An 18,246-nucleotide genomic window follows, 5' to 3' on the forward strand; every position below is an offset into this window, starting at 1 on the left:
ATTAGAAAATAAGCCAAATTCCATTCGGCTTTGTGATGATTCAGCCTGAAACCAATCTGTCCAACTTTTCAGTCGGGTAATTTAAAAACCTGAAATATGACTTTAAATAGCTAAGTATGGAACGTCCAATCTCACATTCTCACAGTGGCACTTCCATCACACATAACAGGGGTGATTCAGGGACGTGGTCTGAAGTCTGGCTCCGAGAACTTGTGAAAGATCCAAAATAAGATGATTCATACGAACACTTGAGATTTCAACCGGGGAAGTGCAGCAACAATTGAAAAGATTACTCAGTCAGAGAGAGTCTAACTCATAGTAACATTTTTTTTCTTTGGTGACAAGCAAGAGGTGACTTGCTACACAAGTACACACATAAGATATATTGTGTACACTTAGTGTGTCAGTGATATATAAAGAAAAAAGAAATACTGTAGATAATACATAAAAGCAATAAAATGTAAGAGGCATGCAGTACAATATATGTGACATCAGGCTAATATGATGTCTGAGAATTACAGGTAAAAGCAGGTGTTTTGTGTATGTGCATGTGTATGTGTGGATGCATTTATATGGAAAATGGTTACAGTAGTTGGCAGGCAGAGGGGAGGGGTAACAGCAAGACTGGCTGATTTCAGATCAACCAAAAAGCAAAGAAAAAGGAAAAAAAAAAAAAAAAAAAAAATAGAACCTATGCTTTTTCCCCTCCCTCGACTCATTCCCCTTGCATTGTTATTTATTTGTTTTGTAAAGTAAGACATTGCTGCCCACTCAAAAAATACCCCCAAACCCCCCAGAACTCATTCATTTCGGATTAATGTGTGTTTATAAAATTGTCAAGTCTGATACAGATTAGGGGACCTTTTCTTCCCTCCCTCCCCCCTGCCGCACTACATCAGTCTAGCCCAGTGGAGACCCCTGGTGCCAGGAGGGCCGGACTGGAGGAGTCAGAATCTCTGTGAAGGCCCACCAAGCAGCAGCCTCCGGGGATGAAAATGAAGCCAACGCCGAAGTGCCAAAAACTGTAGTTCCTCGAATGGCGACTTGAGGCTGGTTCCAGAAATGATTCAATCCCCATAGACCCCCATGTTAAAATGCCCAACTTTACAGCAGAAATAAACATGTTTACAGCCTGGTACAAAAAATGGTTTTGGTCTAATTTATCCGTTCATGACAACCGTTTGGGGGGTGAACTTTAAGTGAACTTTTATATAACTCATCCGTTTAAATTTTATTAAGGCTTGAATTTATACATTTATGCATAATTAAGGGCTGCTTTCAGTGACAGCAACAGCGTTGGTAAGGTAACCATGGTGTAACCTCAGATTCACAGGATATGGGTGTAGCCATAGCTGACGCTATTTCAGCGTGTTTTCAGTTCATGAAAGTTAATTGTAACTTTTTGGTCGCCTAAAAAAGTATTGTTCAGCATTTAGATGTACTAAAAGACCCTTTAAGGAGTCAGATGTTCAGCTTTTTCCCATAAGTATATTTTGTTTTAATGGTTTTAAACCTGTTTCTCACTAGTGAAAATTAGCATCAGCATTATCACAGTTAACTATAGACTGTATATGCACTGTGCTAACCAAGCTAGCAGCTAGCATTAGGGTTGGCTTCACCCTCTAATCCAAATAAAGTCACTTCTGGCTCCAAAAATCCATGCTGTCGATGGAAAAAATGCAAACTCAAGGCTTCAAAACGAGACTCCTCAAACCAATGGATGACGGCACGGTGGCTATGTCTATTAGTTTTTACAGTCTATGGGGCCAACTGGGGTGTCTACTGGACATGTTGAAATCAGCTAATAAAATAAATCAATAGATGATATCAGTGCAGACAAAGAAGAAGTAATTAAATAAATTAAATGGAAAACAACTTTAATTCTAAAGGCTGATGAATATACACAAAAGTCAACATCTGTTTCTTCAAGTCAGACAATTTGTGAGTGTGTATGATGAAGGGATTTACTGACTCACTAGCGTGATGACTCTGACCTTCTGACCATATAGAATATGACTGATGTTTGATTACAGCATGACAGAACACAAGAGAAGACCTTTGAAATCCAAACTCCAGACTGTCCAGAAATAATAATAAAACTTAAGAAATATCACACAAAGTTTCATCAGCAGGGGCCGAGTCTCGATGTAGTTACACGTGATAAAATGGAAACTACTTTATCCTGCTGACTCTTGACATGTCACTAACATGAGGAGCACAGATTTCACAGAACTGTCTCCTGACACCGATCAACAGCTGTAGAGGAAAAAAGCTGGACACAGTTTGCTCCACTTCACCCCACTGTAAACTCCATTGGCTATTGTCACCACAGTTACAATTACAATATTTGGCAGACACTCCTATCCAGAGTGACTTACAATGCTGCTCAGTATTCATGATTAAAAACAACATTTGGTGACATTTGTTACCTCTCTTGGGATGAATCTATGATCCCCACACCCCACTGGACTTGTTCAGGGCAGATGCCCTGACATACTGCATATATCAGAAATAATATTTGCAAGGTAGCTAAGACATGTCTGCAAGTTCTTCAAAGTACTAAAAACTGAATCTATTTTAATTTACATAATGCATCACTGTGCATCATACCTGGTGCAGTACATCCCAATTGGGTTTTCAGCTCCAATTAGATTGTCAAATCTGGAATAATTGAGATGAATAATCCTCTTTAGTGTATTCAGTGAGTGATGAGATGTTCTGAATTGGGAGTAAAAATTTGCTACAGTGACTCAGAAATAAAGGATGGACAAAGTCATTACAGGAGCTGTTAACAATATCGTATGAACTGAGCTTGGTCAGAGGCCAGTGTACATTCAATCACTCCTTGAAATTGGACACCAACTCATATTCATTAAATGACAACCACGTCGAACAAATAACTCCTTATATTCTTGTTTATTGGTCACCAGATGTCTGCCTGCCCTGCATGTTAGGCAAATTAATTAAATGCACAAATTGAACGGAGCTTTGTTATTTTCACTGAATGAGTTGAACATTGCCAACTCCCCAAAGAAGAAATGGCAAAATTACAATCAATAATCTGTAAAAGCGCTCACGTCTGTAAACAGCATACCAGAAAATACACATTATTCAGCGTCCAATTAAGATACAGTAGCATTTGTTAGTCCAGAGTGGAACCCGTGCAAAATTTCATGCTGATGTCAGTTTATATCCACCAGTTAACTGCACCTATCAGACTTAACCCAAGACATGTTGTGCACTAATGAAAGGTATATTAACATACTATACACATGCCCGAAGCTGTTCAATTAAAAATATATGAGGCACAAAGTTTACAGACTTCTTGTCTGAATATTTAAACATCCGTCCTGATAGGCAATGCTTTGTGTCTGCTACCACCACAAGATTAGCCTGTATACTGACAGTTACAACCTTTCATTTTGGAATATACACGCACAGAAACAGTCAACATTCACATCAGATGCCAAAAATCATCCTTAAACAGACACAGGGGTTACTATCCCCCTATGCTGCTGAAAAGATCTGAAAAAAAGATTTTCTGTCAAAGAATACCCATAGATATGTCCAAATTTAAATTTAATTCACAGAAAAAAAGAATAAAGGAAATGATGCTCATATTTTATACTTACTGTGCACATATTAATTATACTATATAGACAGTACAAAGCCAGAGATGGGTGGGTCTGCCCTGTTTTTTTTTTAAAATTTTTTTATTGTTTTCTCAAGTTGACTGCTCACAGGTTTTGATTATTATTGGGATGTCATTTCACGTTTAGTCCATTTTTGTTTGGTTAGTAAATTCAGTGTTGGTTTCTCAGAAAATGTTGGAACATGCTACAGCATCACAATCACCAAGTAGCTGCTGAAAACTGGGCATACAGGTAATTCACAGAGCAGCACTTAATTTCAGCAGATTTTTATTTTCAACAGTTGGTTCACAACTGGTGCTTCCCCTAAGGCTTGTTCAAACATTCACCACTGTCAGTTTTTAAAACGGATTATGGCAAGATGTTCTGTCCAACAGAATGGTACATATTGGGTCTAGCCGCCTGCCAGCTTTGAACTGAACAAATGCAATATGGATTTCTTATGATGCAGTAAATAACTTAGTCCAATACTTGAGCAAGCAAAGCTAACGGAAAACCATAAGGGGGAAGAGGACTTACATGATTGTGCAGGTTGTATGATACAAGGTCTTTAAATCAAGTGGAAAAAGTTGGCTCTTGATTGGCCAGGCAATCATTGTTAGGCCCTCCTCCACTCACCTCTTAGTTGTCTGTGTGTAATATTTTGATGGCAAAGTCTAGAAATAATTACAGAATATCTGAGTGTGCTCAGGTTCACCATCTGTGATGGTGAATACAACAGTAGAACTCAATAAGCTGTAATCACTGACTTGTACAATTAATTATAGTGACTTCCATGTTTACACATAGTTACTGTAAAATAAAATTTACAACACAATAGTCACTATATAGCATGATTATGATTATTATCAGAAGTTCTCAGCCCTGCTATGAAACATGTTGAATGTTATGTAACGCAGACCAAAATGCTGTAGGCCCTATAACATTTTAAGACTGAAAGATTGATTGCTTCACATCCTAAGAGTATATTTTTCAAATATCAACCTTCAATATTAATTCTGCCTGAAACACAGGGTTGTAAATCAGTGGGTAATTAACAAAAAAAAAAAAAGCCAGAGCAAAGCTGCTCCATACTCATCTTTTGAAATTCAAGCATTGGTGACAAGACACTGCAGGTATGAAAACACACTTTGATTGAACATGAATGCATTGTCAGTGGACATTTAAATCCATAGTCGATCAAGTGCAAGGCATGCTGTACAAAGGGAGCGTCTAGCCTGAATGGTAGCTATGATGTCATGATTAATTCTACTGGAGTGAGGACTTGAATGTGTTTTTCGTGAGCCTTGTGTTCCTGATGGCCTTGCCAATAAAATCTGCTGCTTAGTTTTAAGCTTTGAATCTGTAATGTTCAGACCTCATTTCACGTCGGGAAATGGTTTGTTTGGGAAAAACAATAACAGAGAGACCAACATAGATCAGAGGAGCTGTTCACTTGCTGCTACACATTTAGGGTGGATGATAAATGCTTCATGTTTTGAGGGAATCAACTTGCAAAGTGTAACACCAGAACGATTTTGGAGATGACTTCAGTCACAAGTGGAAAATGACTGCAAAGAAAAGAAGGGGCCCCCGATCTGACCCAATCTTTTAGTTTGTTTCTTTACATTTCTATAAGCAAAGAGACAGAGCAAAATGTGACACAAATGACATCAGTCATGTTGTATCAATACTGAATTATTAACAAGCTTGCTGCTAAACCCAGCATATTCTAACCTTACATCCCACAGCATGCTGTCTGGGCTTGAATATGCTCCGAGAGTCAACGCTCTGTTGACTCAGTTGAATTGCTTGCCTAAGGCATCAGTGCCTGGACACATACACATAATTAGGAAAGGTCACTGTGCCTCCTGTCTTGTCAACAAAATCACTTCAAGATGACAAATTCTGGCTCAAGCTGAGCCAGACCTCCCTCAGATACCCTTGCCAATCAAGCACCAGCAGGACTGTCTGGGTAGCCTTAGGTGATTTCTAATTATGTCTTTTACATGCCATGCTAAATAAGGGGAAGCATACCAATGAGCCATACATTTGGTTGGAGGTGTGTTTACTCTTCAAGGTCGAACTAGCAGCAAAAAGTGTCATTATCTAGTAACTTTAGACCATAATCTGCTGGAAAATTGCATTGTGAAAGATCGTTTCTCCTTAATAGTACAAGAAAATTAACTACATACCAAATTGACTCACCTGCTCTAAACACAAATACAACAACAGGATTTCACACAGTGACAATAAACTAATAAAAATCTGCCAGACGCCAGCTCAAATCAAATGACCTTCACACGGTTTTAAAGTTCCTTTCTCACTGCCATTTGCAGACTTTCCATCCGGTCCGCTGTATGATGAAGTGGAAGTGGCTTTCACATCGCTCCCTGGTGGCCTTACTAAGGAACTATTAATCTATGGCTCTCCATATTGCATTCAGATCGGCTTTTCCCCAGCCACCACCTGGCCTGAAGTAAAGGCCAAGAGAGGACCCAGAGGACTGGACACTCTCTTATTATGAGCTGCACCAAGACACCTCTAGGTTTCTAAGCACTTCCTCTGACAGTGACTGATGGCCAATTAACCATTTGGAGAAGAGTAGTATTGATCACTTGGAGAACAGGAAGGACCTGGAAACATCTCCTAACACACCACTATTCTCACTGTACAAAGTGAGTAGCCAGACAGCACATCATGTGTACTAAAAAAAACATCACAAAAGAGAGAGAGAGGTAGAGACAGCCTTTTTACACAAAGTGTACATTGAAAGAGTAGGCTAGCATACACACAAACCTTCCTCCATATCTGCTTTCTGGTAAAAACTCAAATAGTCATGGTCAAGGAATTCTGGATGCGGAAAATACAACAGTGTCCCTGGCAGTATTAAGAGTCTTCTATTGTGATTGACTGGAAATGTTTTCCCACTGAGAGAACACACAAGGTTCAAGGTCAGTATTGTATGACTTTTCTCTCCATGGTAATGTAAGAGAGAAACAGAGATATGACTCAGGGATGAGAACTTTCGATAACACCCTCCAGGGAAAGACTCAAGAATCAACAAGCTCATACCGACTTCTCATTGGTGGCCCTTGGGTGTATGAGGTTGGCTGCTGGCTTAGGATGGTTAGCAGCAACAGAGCCAAAAGTAGAGATTGAGGGCAATCTCATAAACTGCTAATACAATGTCAGATACTGTGGCCATCAATGAATTATGGTCCTGGTTCCCATTGAGACATAGGGTAATCTCATTTCACAACCGAGGTGAAAGGTCAATTTTAGGCTACCAAGATAGGATAGCACACAGTGACTACAGTGCACTGCATTTCAGGAGGGAAACTTCAACCCCTAAGCGCTCTAACATAGACCTGAATCATAGAAATGGGGTAATTGAAACAAAAGGGCAGAGTTTGACAGAGATGTAGTGCCTTCGCAGGGCCTCTGCACAGACTGCAGAAAATAACACCTAACTCCTCCCCTCTGCAAGGTTCATCCTCCATGTGTCCTCGGCAATGCCTGTGTCCTTCCTTTACTCCTCAAGATTGCCATTTGCAAATGATAAGCGCAGGGACATAGCCTTCTAAAAGATAAGGCGCCTGGGCATTTGTCACCAAATGGAGCGTGCTCCTCCATTGTTTAAAGCTGACCTGTGTTGACATGCACTGTTTACCTTTTATTCATTTATGCTGAACTATTATCTCTTCCTCCATTAATCACGGTAACTCTGAACTGAAGAAATTACATTTTGTAAGACTTGGACAGGAAGAAGATTCATATATCTGCATTCTGTCTTACAGACTAATTAACATGATGGCAAGTGAATAAAAAAATACAATGGTGATCAGCTCTGTACTGCAAATAAGCAATCCCAGCTCTCTTTTCACTGTGATATTGTCCAATTCAAATTCTGTAAGAAGCAGAAAATTCATAACAAGCATTTGTACTCCTGAGGAGTGAAATCATTTTAATTTCTAGCCTACTTTTTTCACTTAAGTGTAATTTCCTCCATCCGTGATATATTCTGCATTCGTACATCATGCTAATTTACTGGGTGATTATCAGCAGTTGAGAAAATAAATAATTTTATACAAAATTTCCCTCCCTCAGTGCACGAGTCTTCCGATGCATGTGTCATTTGAATTCATCTCCCATGACTAGAGGGAACAAAAACTCTTTCTGGTAGTAAATTATCCCTTCCCTGTAAAAGACCATCTCTGCAAATACATGGCGATCATTTGCCATGCATTAGCTATGGGACAGAAACAAAGTGGTTTTAAATTCCTTTGACCAGAAGGCAATTTCCCCCAATAAATTATGTTAATTTCGGCTTTCACTCTCCTTATCGCATTCTTTAGTGAGTCAATGAGGAGAGACAAAACTGGCTGCGAAAAAGACAACTGTGGGATAATTCACATTAGAACGATGAGAGACGTCTGGCAAAAGAAGTCCCTGCATTACTGTACTAACCAATGAGAGCTCGCAAATGACTGTATTATGCAATATATTTTATGCTTGTTGTCATTTAATGGCAATCTCCTTGCATCATCACAAGATTTACACCCCATGGAAATTGGTCTGAGGTGACTGTTCACACAAGTAGGAAGGTGGCTGATACCAAATCCCATGCTCCCTCGCTGAACCAGACAATTGCTTGGCAACGCTCTCACTGGGCAGAGGGAAAAACAAAGAAAAATCCAGGATTTTTATTCTCTGTGCATGGATTGCTGGGTTTTTGATGATCTTTTCTTGGGGGAGTAACAAGGAACTAACAACACACAACAGACTAACAAGCAAGTTTAAATAAATGGGATACAACAGAAGCAACAGGAGTTGGAATAATCTGCAGACATACACCACAACACATGCGGGAGAAATGAACCCCCCCCCTCCCTTACACACACACACACTTCACATACTGAAAACATCAAGTGGTGTGCACACAAAAGCAAAGCAATACAGTTCTTTGTTCCTAAGGCTGAAAGCACACCTACCCCCTCTGTCCGGCCCGACAGATCACTCACAACACAGTGAAAAGGAAAGTGCTCGGCTAGCTCAAATCTAGATTGACAGGCCTACCTTTATTACTGACTGAGTTATGTTTCCCCGCAAAAAAGACAAGTCGGCTTTTGATACCGAGGAATGCCGAGTCAGCGCCTTGCCTCTCTACAGAGGATAGCTTGACTGATCTTAGTGGAGACTGTCCTAGCCCTGATGTAGAAAGAATTGGCTATGAAATTACCTTCTGATCCATTTCTGGAACTCACTCTGTCCAATAAAAGTAACCTGTAAGCTGTGATGGGAGTTTATAAGCATCCTTGTACTACCTAATATACGATAGAGAGTGACAGACTGAAGCAGAGACAATGGGTCTACCCAAAAATGTGATACTGAAGACGGACGAGAGAACATTTACATATAACTCTGTATTCATCCATATTCTGCACCAGGTCAATCCTATCCAGGGTCATGGGAGGGCTGGGAGCCTATCCCAGCATGCACTGAGTGGAAAGCAGGGAAACACCCTGGACAGACTGCCAGTTGATCACAGAGCAAACAAAGAAACAGGCAAACAGTATCACACCTATGGGAATTTAGAGTCTCAAAATAACCTAAAGCTTCATGTTTTTGGGCTGTGGGAGAAAATCAGAGCACACAAAGAAAACTCATACGAACACAAGAGGAAGACAGAACCGAGGCGTCGAATAACTTCTTGCTGAGACAACAGCGCCTAACCACTGAAACACCACACCGCCCATATAACCCAGCAACCCAATCAAAATACATCAGTTTCAACATGCATCATAAAATGACTTGTAAATACCACCGCACTGCTACTTACTTAGCTTGATATATGAGGTCCCTAGAGCATGACTGTTTGTTTAATCCTAATATATTCATAATTATACACTAATTAATGCAAAAGAAAAGCCCTCTTAATTCATCATCTCAGTGTCCTGAAGCAAGAGACACAATTACACAACTTTAACATGTTTGCCTTCTGTCCAAAGCAAGGTTAACAGTTTGGAAACAAGCAAAAGGCAAATGATGTGTGAAATGCCCGTGTTCTGGATACTCACCAGCAGCTTCCAGCTGTGTGGCATTGTGAGGATGATATTTAATGTCAGGGAGAATGAGTTAATAAAGTGTTGTAAAAAATAGTGCTGAACTGTGAAATGGTGCATATAGCAATTGACTGCATTGATCAAATCAATGATTTGAATGCGATATGACTGGCTTGACTTTGCCCTAGAATCTGTAATATTAAGGGTCAATAATCAGCACTCAGTCATGCTGAATTGACATAAAAATTTTAAGCTTCATTTGCACGGGTATTGTTGTTAAATAATATTATTATGAAGATATTTTTGAAGTTTTTTTTTTTAAATTAAAAATCTAATTGAGTAAAAGGGAGATTTGAAACTACATCACAGGCTATTTCACAAATGGCTTATTTGTGGCTGCTGCAGAAAACTTCTCTTTAATCAGGGTACTTCGGTTCACCCCACTGCTGTTGTTGATAGTTTTGTACATCAAAGCACATTTGCATGCAATCGGGAGTGTCTGGCCAAGAGGCTACATCATAAAATGTAACTCATCAGTGCGAGTAGGTCGTCTACCAACTCCGTAAAGCTGTCACCATACTGCGAATGCAGCAGGAATGAGTCCTGGCCGGAGAGAAACGTGGAGTTGAATGGTCCTGTTTGCAGCCAGCTTAGACGGATGAATACAGGCTGTGAATATACGGTTTAGCCCGGTCCTGCTCGTCGATATAGCACACACACACACACACAAAAAAAAAGAATAGCAAAATCATTATAGCGAGGTGATAGTCTGCATTTATTGGAGTATAAAGAACAGGGGGAAATGAAGTGATGGTTGTTTATGTGGCAGTGTTACTGTGCATTGTCTTTTATTGTTCACGGGCCCATCTGTTAAAACATCATAGTGCAGGTTTCTCTCACTCCAGCCATGCAGGTGTAGCCTTAACTTCCCACGGTCACGACAGCGAGGATCAAATACATGCTGTAAACTGGACAGCGCCACTTTAAATAAATATATGAGCCACGTTTAAAAAGCCGGGGAGTGATGGGTAATTATCTGGGTGACATTTGCCTTAACTTATAACCTTGGTAGACACGTTAGAGGCTACACACACTCTCTCCCACGTAACCTTGAAGGTGCGGGCTAATTGATGAGTGTTACAGCAAACAGAACAATAACGACTGCCAACAGCGTGCTCTGTCACGCGCGGCTGCATTTCTCTAAAAGAAGAAGAAAAAAAAGGAAAATAAAAACACCGTCCGCAAAAAACTTGTCACGTGCAGCCTTTCTGTGTGTACTTTGTCTGGCAAAAAGAAAGAAATTCACCAGCATTATTAACCAAAAAAAAAAGATATACTGTAACTCACCAGTGCAGGTGAATCCAGCGAAGATGAGCCAAAGCACGAGGAGCGTGGCGCTGGATCTACAGCGGACAAAGGGGCCCAGAAGTAAGGGCATCTTCGTGTTTTTTTATCACCTAAGTTTCAAAAGGCAGAGAGCAGAGAAGAAACACTGGCACACAGGGCTTTTTAAGGTCCGGAGAGTGTCCTCGGTAGCACTTAACGCCTTTTTTTCTCTCTCTCTCACAACGCCCAAGTCTTTTTCCTCAACACATATCCTCCCGCCGTAGCGTAGCCATCTGTATCCCGGTCGTGCGTCTTCGTTGCTCAGAACAACGCATCACAGGTGTGGTGAATAAACTGCTGCCGCTGGGTTTCTGTAGCCTTACTGTATTTCTCCCCCCTAAAAAATCCGTTCACAACTCTCCCTCTCTCTCACTGCGCAGAGGAGGGAGGCAGTTTATGTTGTTTCTCGTCACTTTTCAGCCCCTTCGCGCGTAAGAATACCTTCTCCAAATGCGAAAAATAGCAAGAATTTGGCATCAGAGAGAGAGAGAACATCTGCTTGCACAGCAATGCTGGGAGTGTTGGGAGTCAGGGAAGGTATATAACGCTGCGATGAGCGGAGCAGCAAAACCAGGAGCGGATTCAGAGTGCACAGTGGGGATGGAGCGTCCTGTGCGCGCCTGTTATATCCTCTTTTTTTCTTAGCAAAAAAACATTTACATATCTTGAATAAGCATATCTAACCACATATTGGCAATGCACGACAACAATGGAAACGATTTCATCCGTATTCTTGCAAGTGTGCTTTTCATATCTTCTGCCTCACATGAAAATGATGGATATGACATTCAGTCCTGCATGATAGGAAATCAGATCGCTGCTTTGCATACAAATCCATACAGATCACATCTGCATGTCATTGAGTTTCAGTTAAATATGCCTCTGCTTTGTCTTTAGGTTTTGTGCGTCTGCTGCAGTGCATCAGTGACGGACAAACACAGATGAAGAAGCATGAGGATTAGCGCTCCCGTGAGAGTGTGCACCTGTCAGCAAACTCTGACCAGGATGTGACTTATGTTCCAGATAGCTTTTCCTCATTTTCTGGAGGGTGTCAGTGGAGTGATTATCAGACTGTTCAGCCATGCCTTTTACAACGCTGCCACAATCGACAGCAGATTATTAATACACTTCAGATGGGGTTTTTTTGTGTCTTTGTTTATCCATTTCTCCACACCCACATACTAGTCAGCAGAATAATAAGTGGAAGCACAGAAGTGGACCACTGTCTTACCAGCTAATTATGGGGCTCATGTAGATGGATGATTCCTCAGATAGGTCTCAGCTATTATACAAACTCATTAAGCCTTCTCTCCATCCAACATCTCTTGCTAAAGGTCAAAGTCACTGTCAGGATGACAGTATAAAGCGCAGACACATGCATGCACACGCGTACATGCAGGAAACGCACAACCCCACAGACGTATAGTTCATGATCAAATCCTGACGGGCACCGAATGGGTAGGATAAGGAAGGCAGACGCAGCTAAATGGGAGAGAATGACTCAGCTTTGGTCACTTGTGAGGTTGTTCTTAATGATCTCTCTCATTCTGCTAATCTGCTCTGTTTCCTATTAGGCAGTGCAAGCTGGAGTGTGTCTCTTCCAGTCATGGTATGTGCCTTTTTTTTCATGGAAAAAAAAGAAAAGTATCCAAGCTACATGCATTTCAAGTGAAGATCTGAGAATATGTAAATGCAAAGTCAGTTATATTATTCTTTTTAAAGGCAGATATTTTAGCTTCAGATGTTTTTAAAGGAATTTTCAGAGTGTAGTTTCTTGTTATGATGTGTTTTTGCTGAGTCAAAGCAGGGCACAACCTTTTCTTCCAATAATTCTTCTGGGTCCAGCATCTCTGCCCCTTTGCTCCCTCAATCAGACTACAATGAACAATCACAGCTCTTTGGGGAGGTGACACATTCAGTTGTTCATCGATTTGTGGTGTTGTAATTAATTTTCTCTCCGTCACCGGCTTGAGTCACAATATCCGGAGACTTGAAACAGCTTGTTCTGCTGCAGTCAATCACAAAACCAAGACAGACCCACCATTCCTCTTGTATCATCTTGAATTATTTAGAGCAGCTATGATCCAAAGAGGCCAGACTTAAGTGACCAATGAGTATTAAGAAAACATGAGGCTCATTTGTATGTTACAGATTGTTAACAGGCCTCTCATAAACTGCGCAATTACACCAACAACATATGCAAACCTATAAAGACAACTGATTCGCCCGCTCGATAAGCATCGATCCACTGGAGGTGTCCGGCATGAAATTAATATTATTTATTGTTTACAAACAACACAGAAGTCCCTGGAGGAGGCTGCAGTGCAGACTCCGACTGTTTGCATTCCAGCACAGACTTGTGGAGAGAGAAGGGAGGGTGTATCAACTTCCATCATGACCACAGCTTCACAGCCTATTGTTTTGTTTATATCAAATTAAACTGCAATGCTACTCCAGAGAGATATAATTGACCACAGTCTCAGATTAAATGACTGTAAAGATCTTAATAAGCCATCAGCGGATTGAATATTACATTGCAAACCACTTATGAGGATGCAGCCCAATGAGAATGAAATTGAGGTTTAGATTTGCATGCCGCAGCGTTTTAGCCATTAATTACGCTGCAAAATGACTGCATGATGATCAATAGTATATCAATTTAATTAAATATTATTGATATGGGGAAAGGAAAATTAATTAGGAGCTAAACAAATTCCAGTCATGTTGGAAGAGTAGGGGTTACTTTATTCATTTATTACATCATTTCCCAGTGGGGATAGGAAGGTGAGTCCAAACTTTTGAGTGGTACCGTATGCTTCACTCAGAGTCCCTGATAAAGATGTCAAAGCACATGTTATCTATAAGTACTATGAAAGCCATCATCATACATTAGTAACACACATAGGCTTTTACTCCAGATTATTGTTTCTGACAGAAGCTGTAGTTCTCAATAGAAACGTTATTATCTGGATATGCTATGCATAGCTGGGACTTTCTGTTTAATTAAATTATTTCACACAAGTGGAGATAAAATAGCTTCTGTGTGATCTCACCACGTCTTGCGCAGTTTAGTGAGGAGCAAAACCAAATGAGAGTGAGAGAGAGAGATGGAGAGTTTAAAAAAAAAAAAAAAAACAGAGAGGAAGAAAGTGAAGGGGAACGTGTGGGGAGGGAGGGAGGAGGTGGTGGTGAAGGAGCCTACTGAAGGTCTCTCATTTCAGCAGCACAGACTGCTGATGAAGCTGAACTTCCAATATCCCACTACTTCAGCTCTGATGATTTCTCAATTTTACAGATATGGCCCGAGAATGTGATTTGATGAAAATGTAAAATGGGATAACCACCAAATCATATGAAATGGGCTACATTTTATTCCATGACTATAAATCAAAAGCAGACACTCCGAAAATTAAAGTTGATTTTGTGTTTTTGATTCAAAGTACAACTCGTCCTGACTTTAGAGGAAGAAACGGGTGTCCTGTCGTACCCTTCAATTAAGATTTCCTTTCATGCAGATTCTTCACATTCTTTGTAAGTTCAAGAGCTTAATGGCTGAGAGAAGCATAGGGACTGTTTGAGGAGTAGTGCTCCGAGAGTTGTTTCGAAAAGGAATTCAAACAATTTATTCATAGAATGTGTTTCCATCCCAAATAGATTCCTCTAATCTAAAACACTGTGTGAGTGTTTGGAAATATATGATGATTTCATTTTCTCCCAGTCTCAGGGTCATAAATAAATTTGCATTCTGTCAGCAAAATGGACTAACTGACTTGTAATTCATCAAACCTACTGCTTAGTGCTTAAACAGTTCAACACGTGGTAACCTGATTTTTTTTTTCTTTTTTTTTACCTACACAGAATTGCCTCACAGCTGTGTGTTTTAATAGGTGAGGAGGGAGAAAAAGGAACACTTACATTTTAAAGACCCCATAAAACAAATAAAATAAAGAAGAGAAATGAACTCGATAAGCGACACGTTTTCTAGCGGACTCCAATTCTAAAGAAATGCAGTTTGCATGAGGAATGTATACGTTTTCTTCTGTTTACTATTCTAAATGTTAATGTTAAGAAAGCTGAAAGAAAGACAAACTCTTTAGGTGTCTAGTCAGGCCCAAATGAGGTGTGATTTTTCTCAGTAAAAATTCAGTACATTTGCCTCCTTTTTTCTCTCTTAAAATGGTCTCTTATTAATTCAAAATCCTGTATGTCTGACACAGAATAATATTATGACTTTATTGGAACCAGCCAGAAAATGTGAATATGCCGTCGCGAGTATGTTAGATATACCTCTTCACCAGACAATGGGTACCAGAGAAATGTGTCAAGCCGGACCATTTTTTCCCACAAGTTTTTTTTCCCCTCTCCTCTACATTTCATTATTCTCCAAAAAAAAAAAAAGAGAGTTCCTGAAATATGCTTCCTGGACCGACATTCTCTTGTTGTTTTGAATGTCACATTGTCTTCATGTGCATGGGAGAGGAGACTTTGAATGATGTTGAATGTTTTATGGCCCCCTGCTTTTGTGTCAGTCTTGCCGGTGCTGCTCTGAGACTGTGATAGGAAAACCTCATCTACCACCACCGGATCTGACAGCGTAGGAGTAACACAGAGGCTAGCCACACTTAACATTTGAGGAGCTTCATTTCAAAATGCCATGTATCAACTCGGGGAAACTGTGACCTGAAATTTATTACTTAAGATCAATTTTTAAAAAAAAAAAAATCTGGTAAAATGCTGCATATTGATTCTAAGGACTGCCTCTTAGAAGTCCCATTATATTGATTAATACTCCTTATATCTGTTACAATTTCCAAAAGACCAATTCAACACCAATTATATATAGTTTACAAAGAAAGATATACCATGTGCCACTACTACCTAACCTTTCATGGAAGACGTTGGTAAATATATATATTCCAATTAGATAGGGGTGGATTTGACTGTATATTGCAATGGAATTACAAAAAAACATTTATAACAGCTAAAGCTAATAACTTAATATCTGGTAATGTGTTCTCCTTTCACACCAGTAATCATTTTAGCACATTTTTAAAATCCAGGCTGTCACTTTTTAAATTCACTTTCAAATCCAATGAACCGTTTAATTAACACCAGAGATGCACAAACACACCTGCCTTTCACTAGCACATGTTCAAATGTACAAATTATTAATCAGGGGAGGATGCTCATATAAGACATGATAGATCACACTTCTAAATATAATGCATGTAAAAACAATGGTAATGACCTTCAGTTTGATTGAGCTCCAGTGACTTAGAATGGCTATTTTGCATAGGTAAAAGTGTCATGTAACAAGAATAAACGAGACATGTATTTGTCGCATCACAACTCAATACACTCTTTGACATTTGACATGCAAATAGATACAGTTACTATGTTAATGGAATTAATGGATTTTTCTGTCACACAACCCCAGCTGGTTCAATGACACTTTAATTAACTAATGTTTTCTGAACATGTAGGTATGAGCAGGCTCTCGGTTGGATTTATGACGCAATTACAGTATATTCCCACAGAAATGCATTTCTTGGAAACCTGGTTCAACATTTTGACGCTGCCTTAATATGATCCATTTCTTCCTCCGACTGCATTCATCCAAAGGGAGCTCCAAATAAACAGAGCTTGTGGACAACGCATGTGCTGTATGTGTTTAAATCTTTATTTTGCCTCTCAGCGTCTGTTTGTGAGACGTCCAATCTATTTGTCTGAACACATTCTTGGAGAGATGTCAGAACGGTATTGACAGAGACCAATCGGGAGGCGAGTGCACATATTGTTCACTCTGCACACATCCTGCTCATTCAATTCTGGGAAATTGCTCTGCCTCAAAAAAGGTTGTCATTATTTTGTCACTCAGCGTCCCAGGTGACATTTACAGCAAATAACCTCACCGGCTAAAAGAAACACCACAGAGAAAATATGAAGTCATGTTTTAAACTAAGGAAAAAAAAAGTGTCTGCACAGAAAGAACCAAAATATTGTCTGTAAAATGATAAATGCAGTATAACTGAAACACTATTTTTCACTTAAATGATAATATCAAAAAGCCTCTGCGGTATGAAAAAAAATCACTTGAGTCTTGTGCTTAAATTTTAACTGAGTCACTTATAAACTTTAAATAAACATTAAATTTATATCAGTGGAAAATTAAATGTTTTATCTTTTATTTAGCTCAGTTCCCTGTAGGGTAAAGATTAAAGTCATTTTGATCTCTTTAACAAAACGAGTCATCTCCATTTCCTCTTAGCCTCTTCTCACACCAGCCACATGTTTTCATGGCGTGTAGTGTGAAAAAAAAAAAGAGCCAGAGAGTAGGATGTTCTCAAGGCCCTGTGATTATTTTTATCCTATGTGGCGAGCTTTACAGGTGCTATTAACTCTGTATGGATGACGTCTTTCATAAAACAACCACCAATTCCTTTTGAGTGCTGCACTCATGAGTCCTGTACTGCACCTGCCAGAATGACAGATGGCTGCATTACTGATCAAGCCAATTCAAAAAGGCAGCCTTGAATTTGATGCAGGATAGTGGTGAAGGGACTTTACATTACTTCTTCTTCTTCTGCTTCTTCTTCTTCTTCTTCTTCTTCTTCTTCTTCTTCTTCTTCTTCTGTTGTCTACACACACACACACACACACACACACAAACACACACACCAAAACACACACACGATCAGAGGATTCTAGGTAGATAGAGATCTTTTTTTAGTGGTAAGATTTTGAAGAAGATATTTCTATTTCATTTGTATCCTCATCTCCCAGATGTATAAGTATATTGCACCACCACTCAAAAGTTTGGACACACTTTCCAATTCACTTGTCCAAACTTTTGACTGGTACTATATACATGAATTCAATTATTCTGAATATCATTGCAGAAGGTGCCATGGTGGATTTCTAACTGTGATTATGAGTTACTCCGAGCTATTACAAACTAATTGCAGCACTTACAACTCCTACAACAGAATACATTATATTAGAATAGCAATGGAAATTGGAAACACTGACCCTGGCTGTAGAGCTTAACCACATGGCCCAGGTTAACAGGCGGTGATGTTACAGGCCTCATTCATTAAACGGAAATATTCGAGCCTCCTCTTGGGGTGAGTCTTTTCCGACGTTGAACCTGTGAGTCCTGTGGATGT

The 18,246-nt window shown here is 39.8% G+C and overlaps 1 protein-coding gene across 4 annotated transcripts in view; it reads right to left on the bottom strand.

Annotated features, from left to right (window-relative positions):
• unc5a (unc-5 netrin receptor A) overlaps positions 1 to 11,656 on the bottom strand; it is a 143,968-nt gene extending 132,312 nt beyond the window's left edge. For all 4 annotated transcript variants that reach the window (XM_044363551.1, XM_044363550.1, XM_044363549.1 and 1 more), the window contains exon 1: positions 11,042 to 11,656. In XM_044363551.1, the coding sequence (XP_044219486.1) occupies positions 11,042 to 11,132 (91 nt within the window). In that variant the 5' untranslated portion in view covers positions 11,133 to 11,656. The remainder of the gene's footprint in view (positions 1 to 11,041) is intronic.
• Positions 11,657 to 18,246: the final 6,590 nt, after the last annotated feature.

Source organism: Thunnus albacares, chromosome 10 (genome assembly GCF_914725855.1).
Source record: "Thunnus albacares chromosome 10, fThuAlb1.1, whole genome shotgun sequence".
Classification (NCBI taxonomy): Eukaryota; Metazoa; Chordata; class Actinopteri; order Scombriformes; family Scombridae; genus Thunnus; species Thunnus albacares.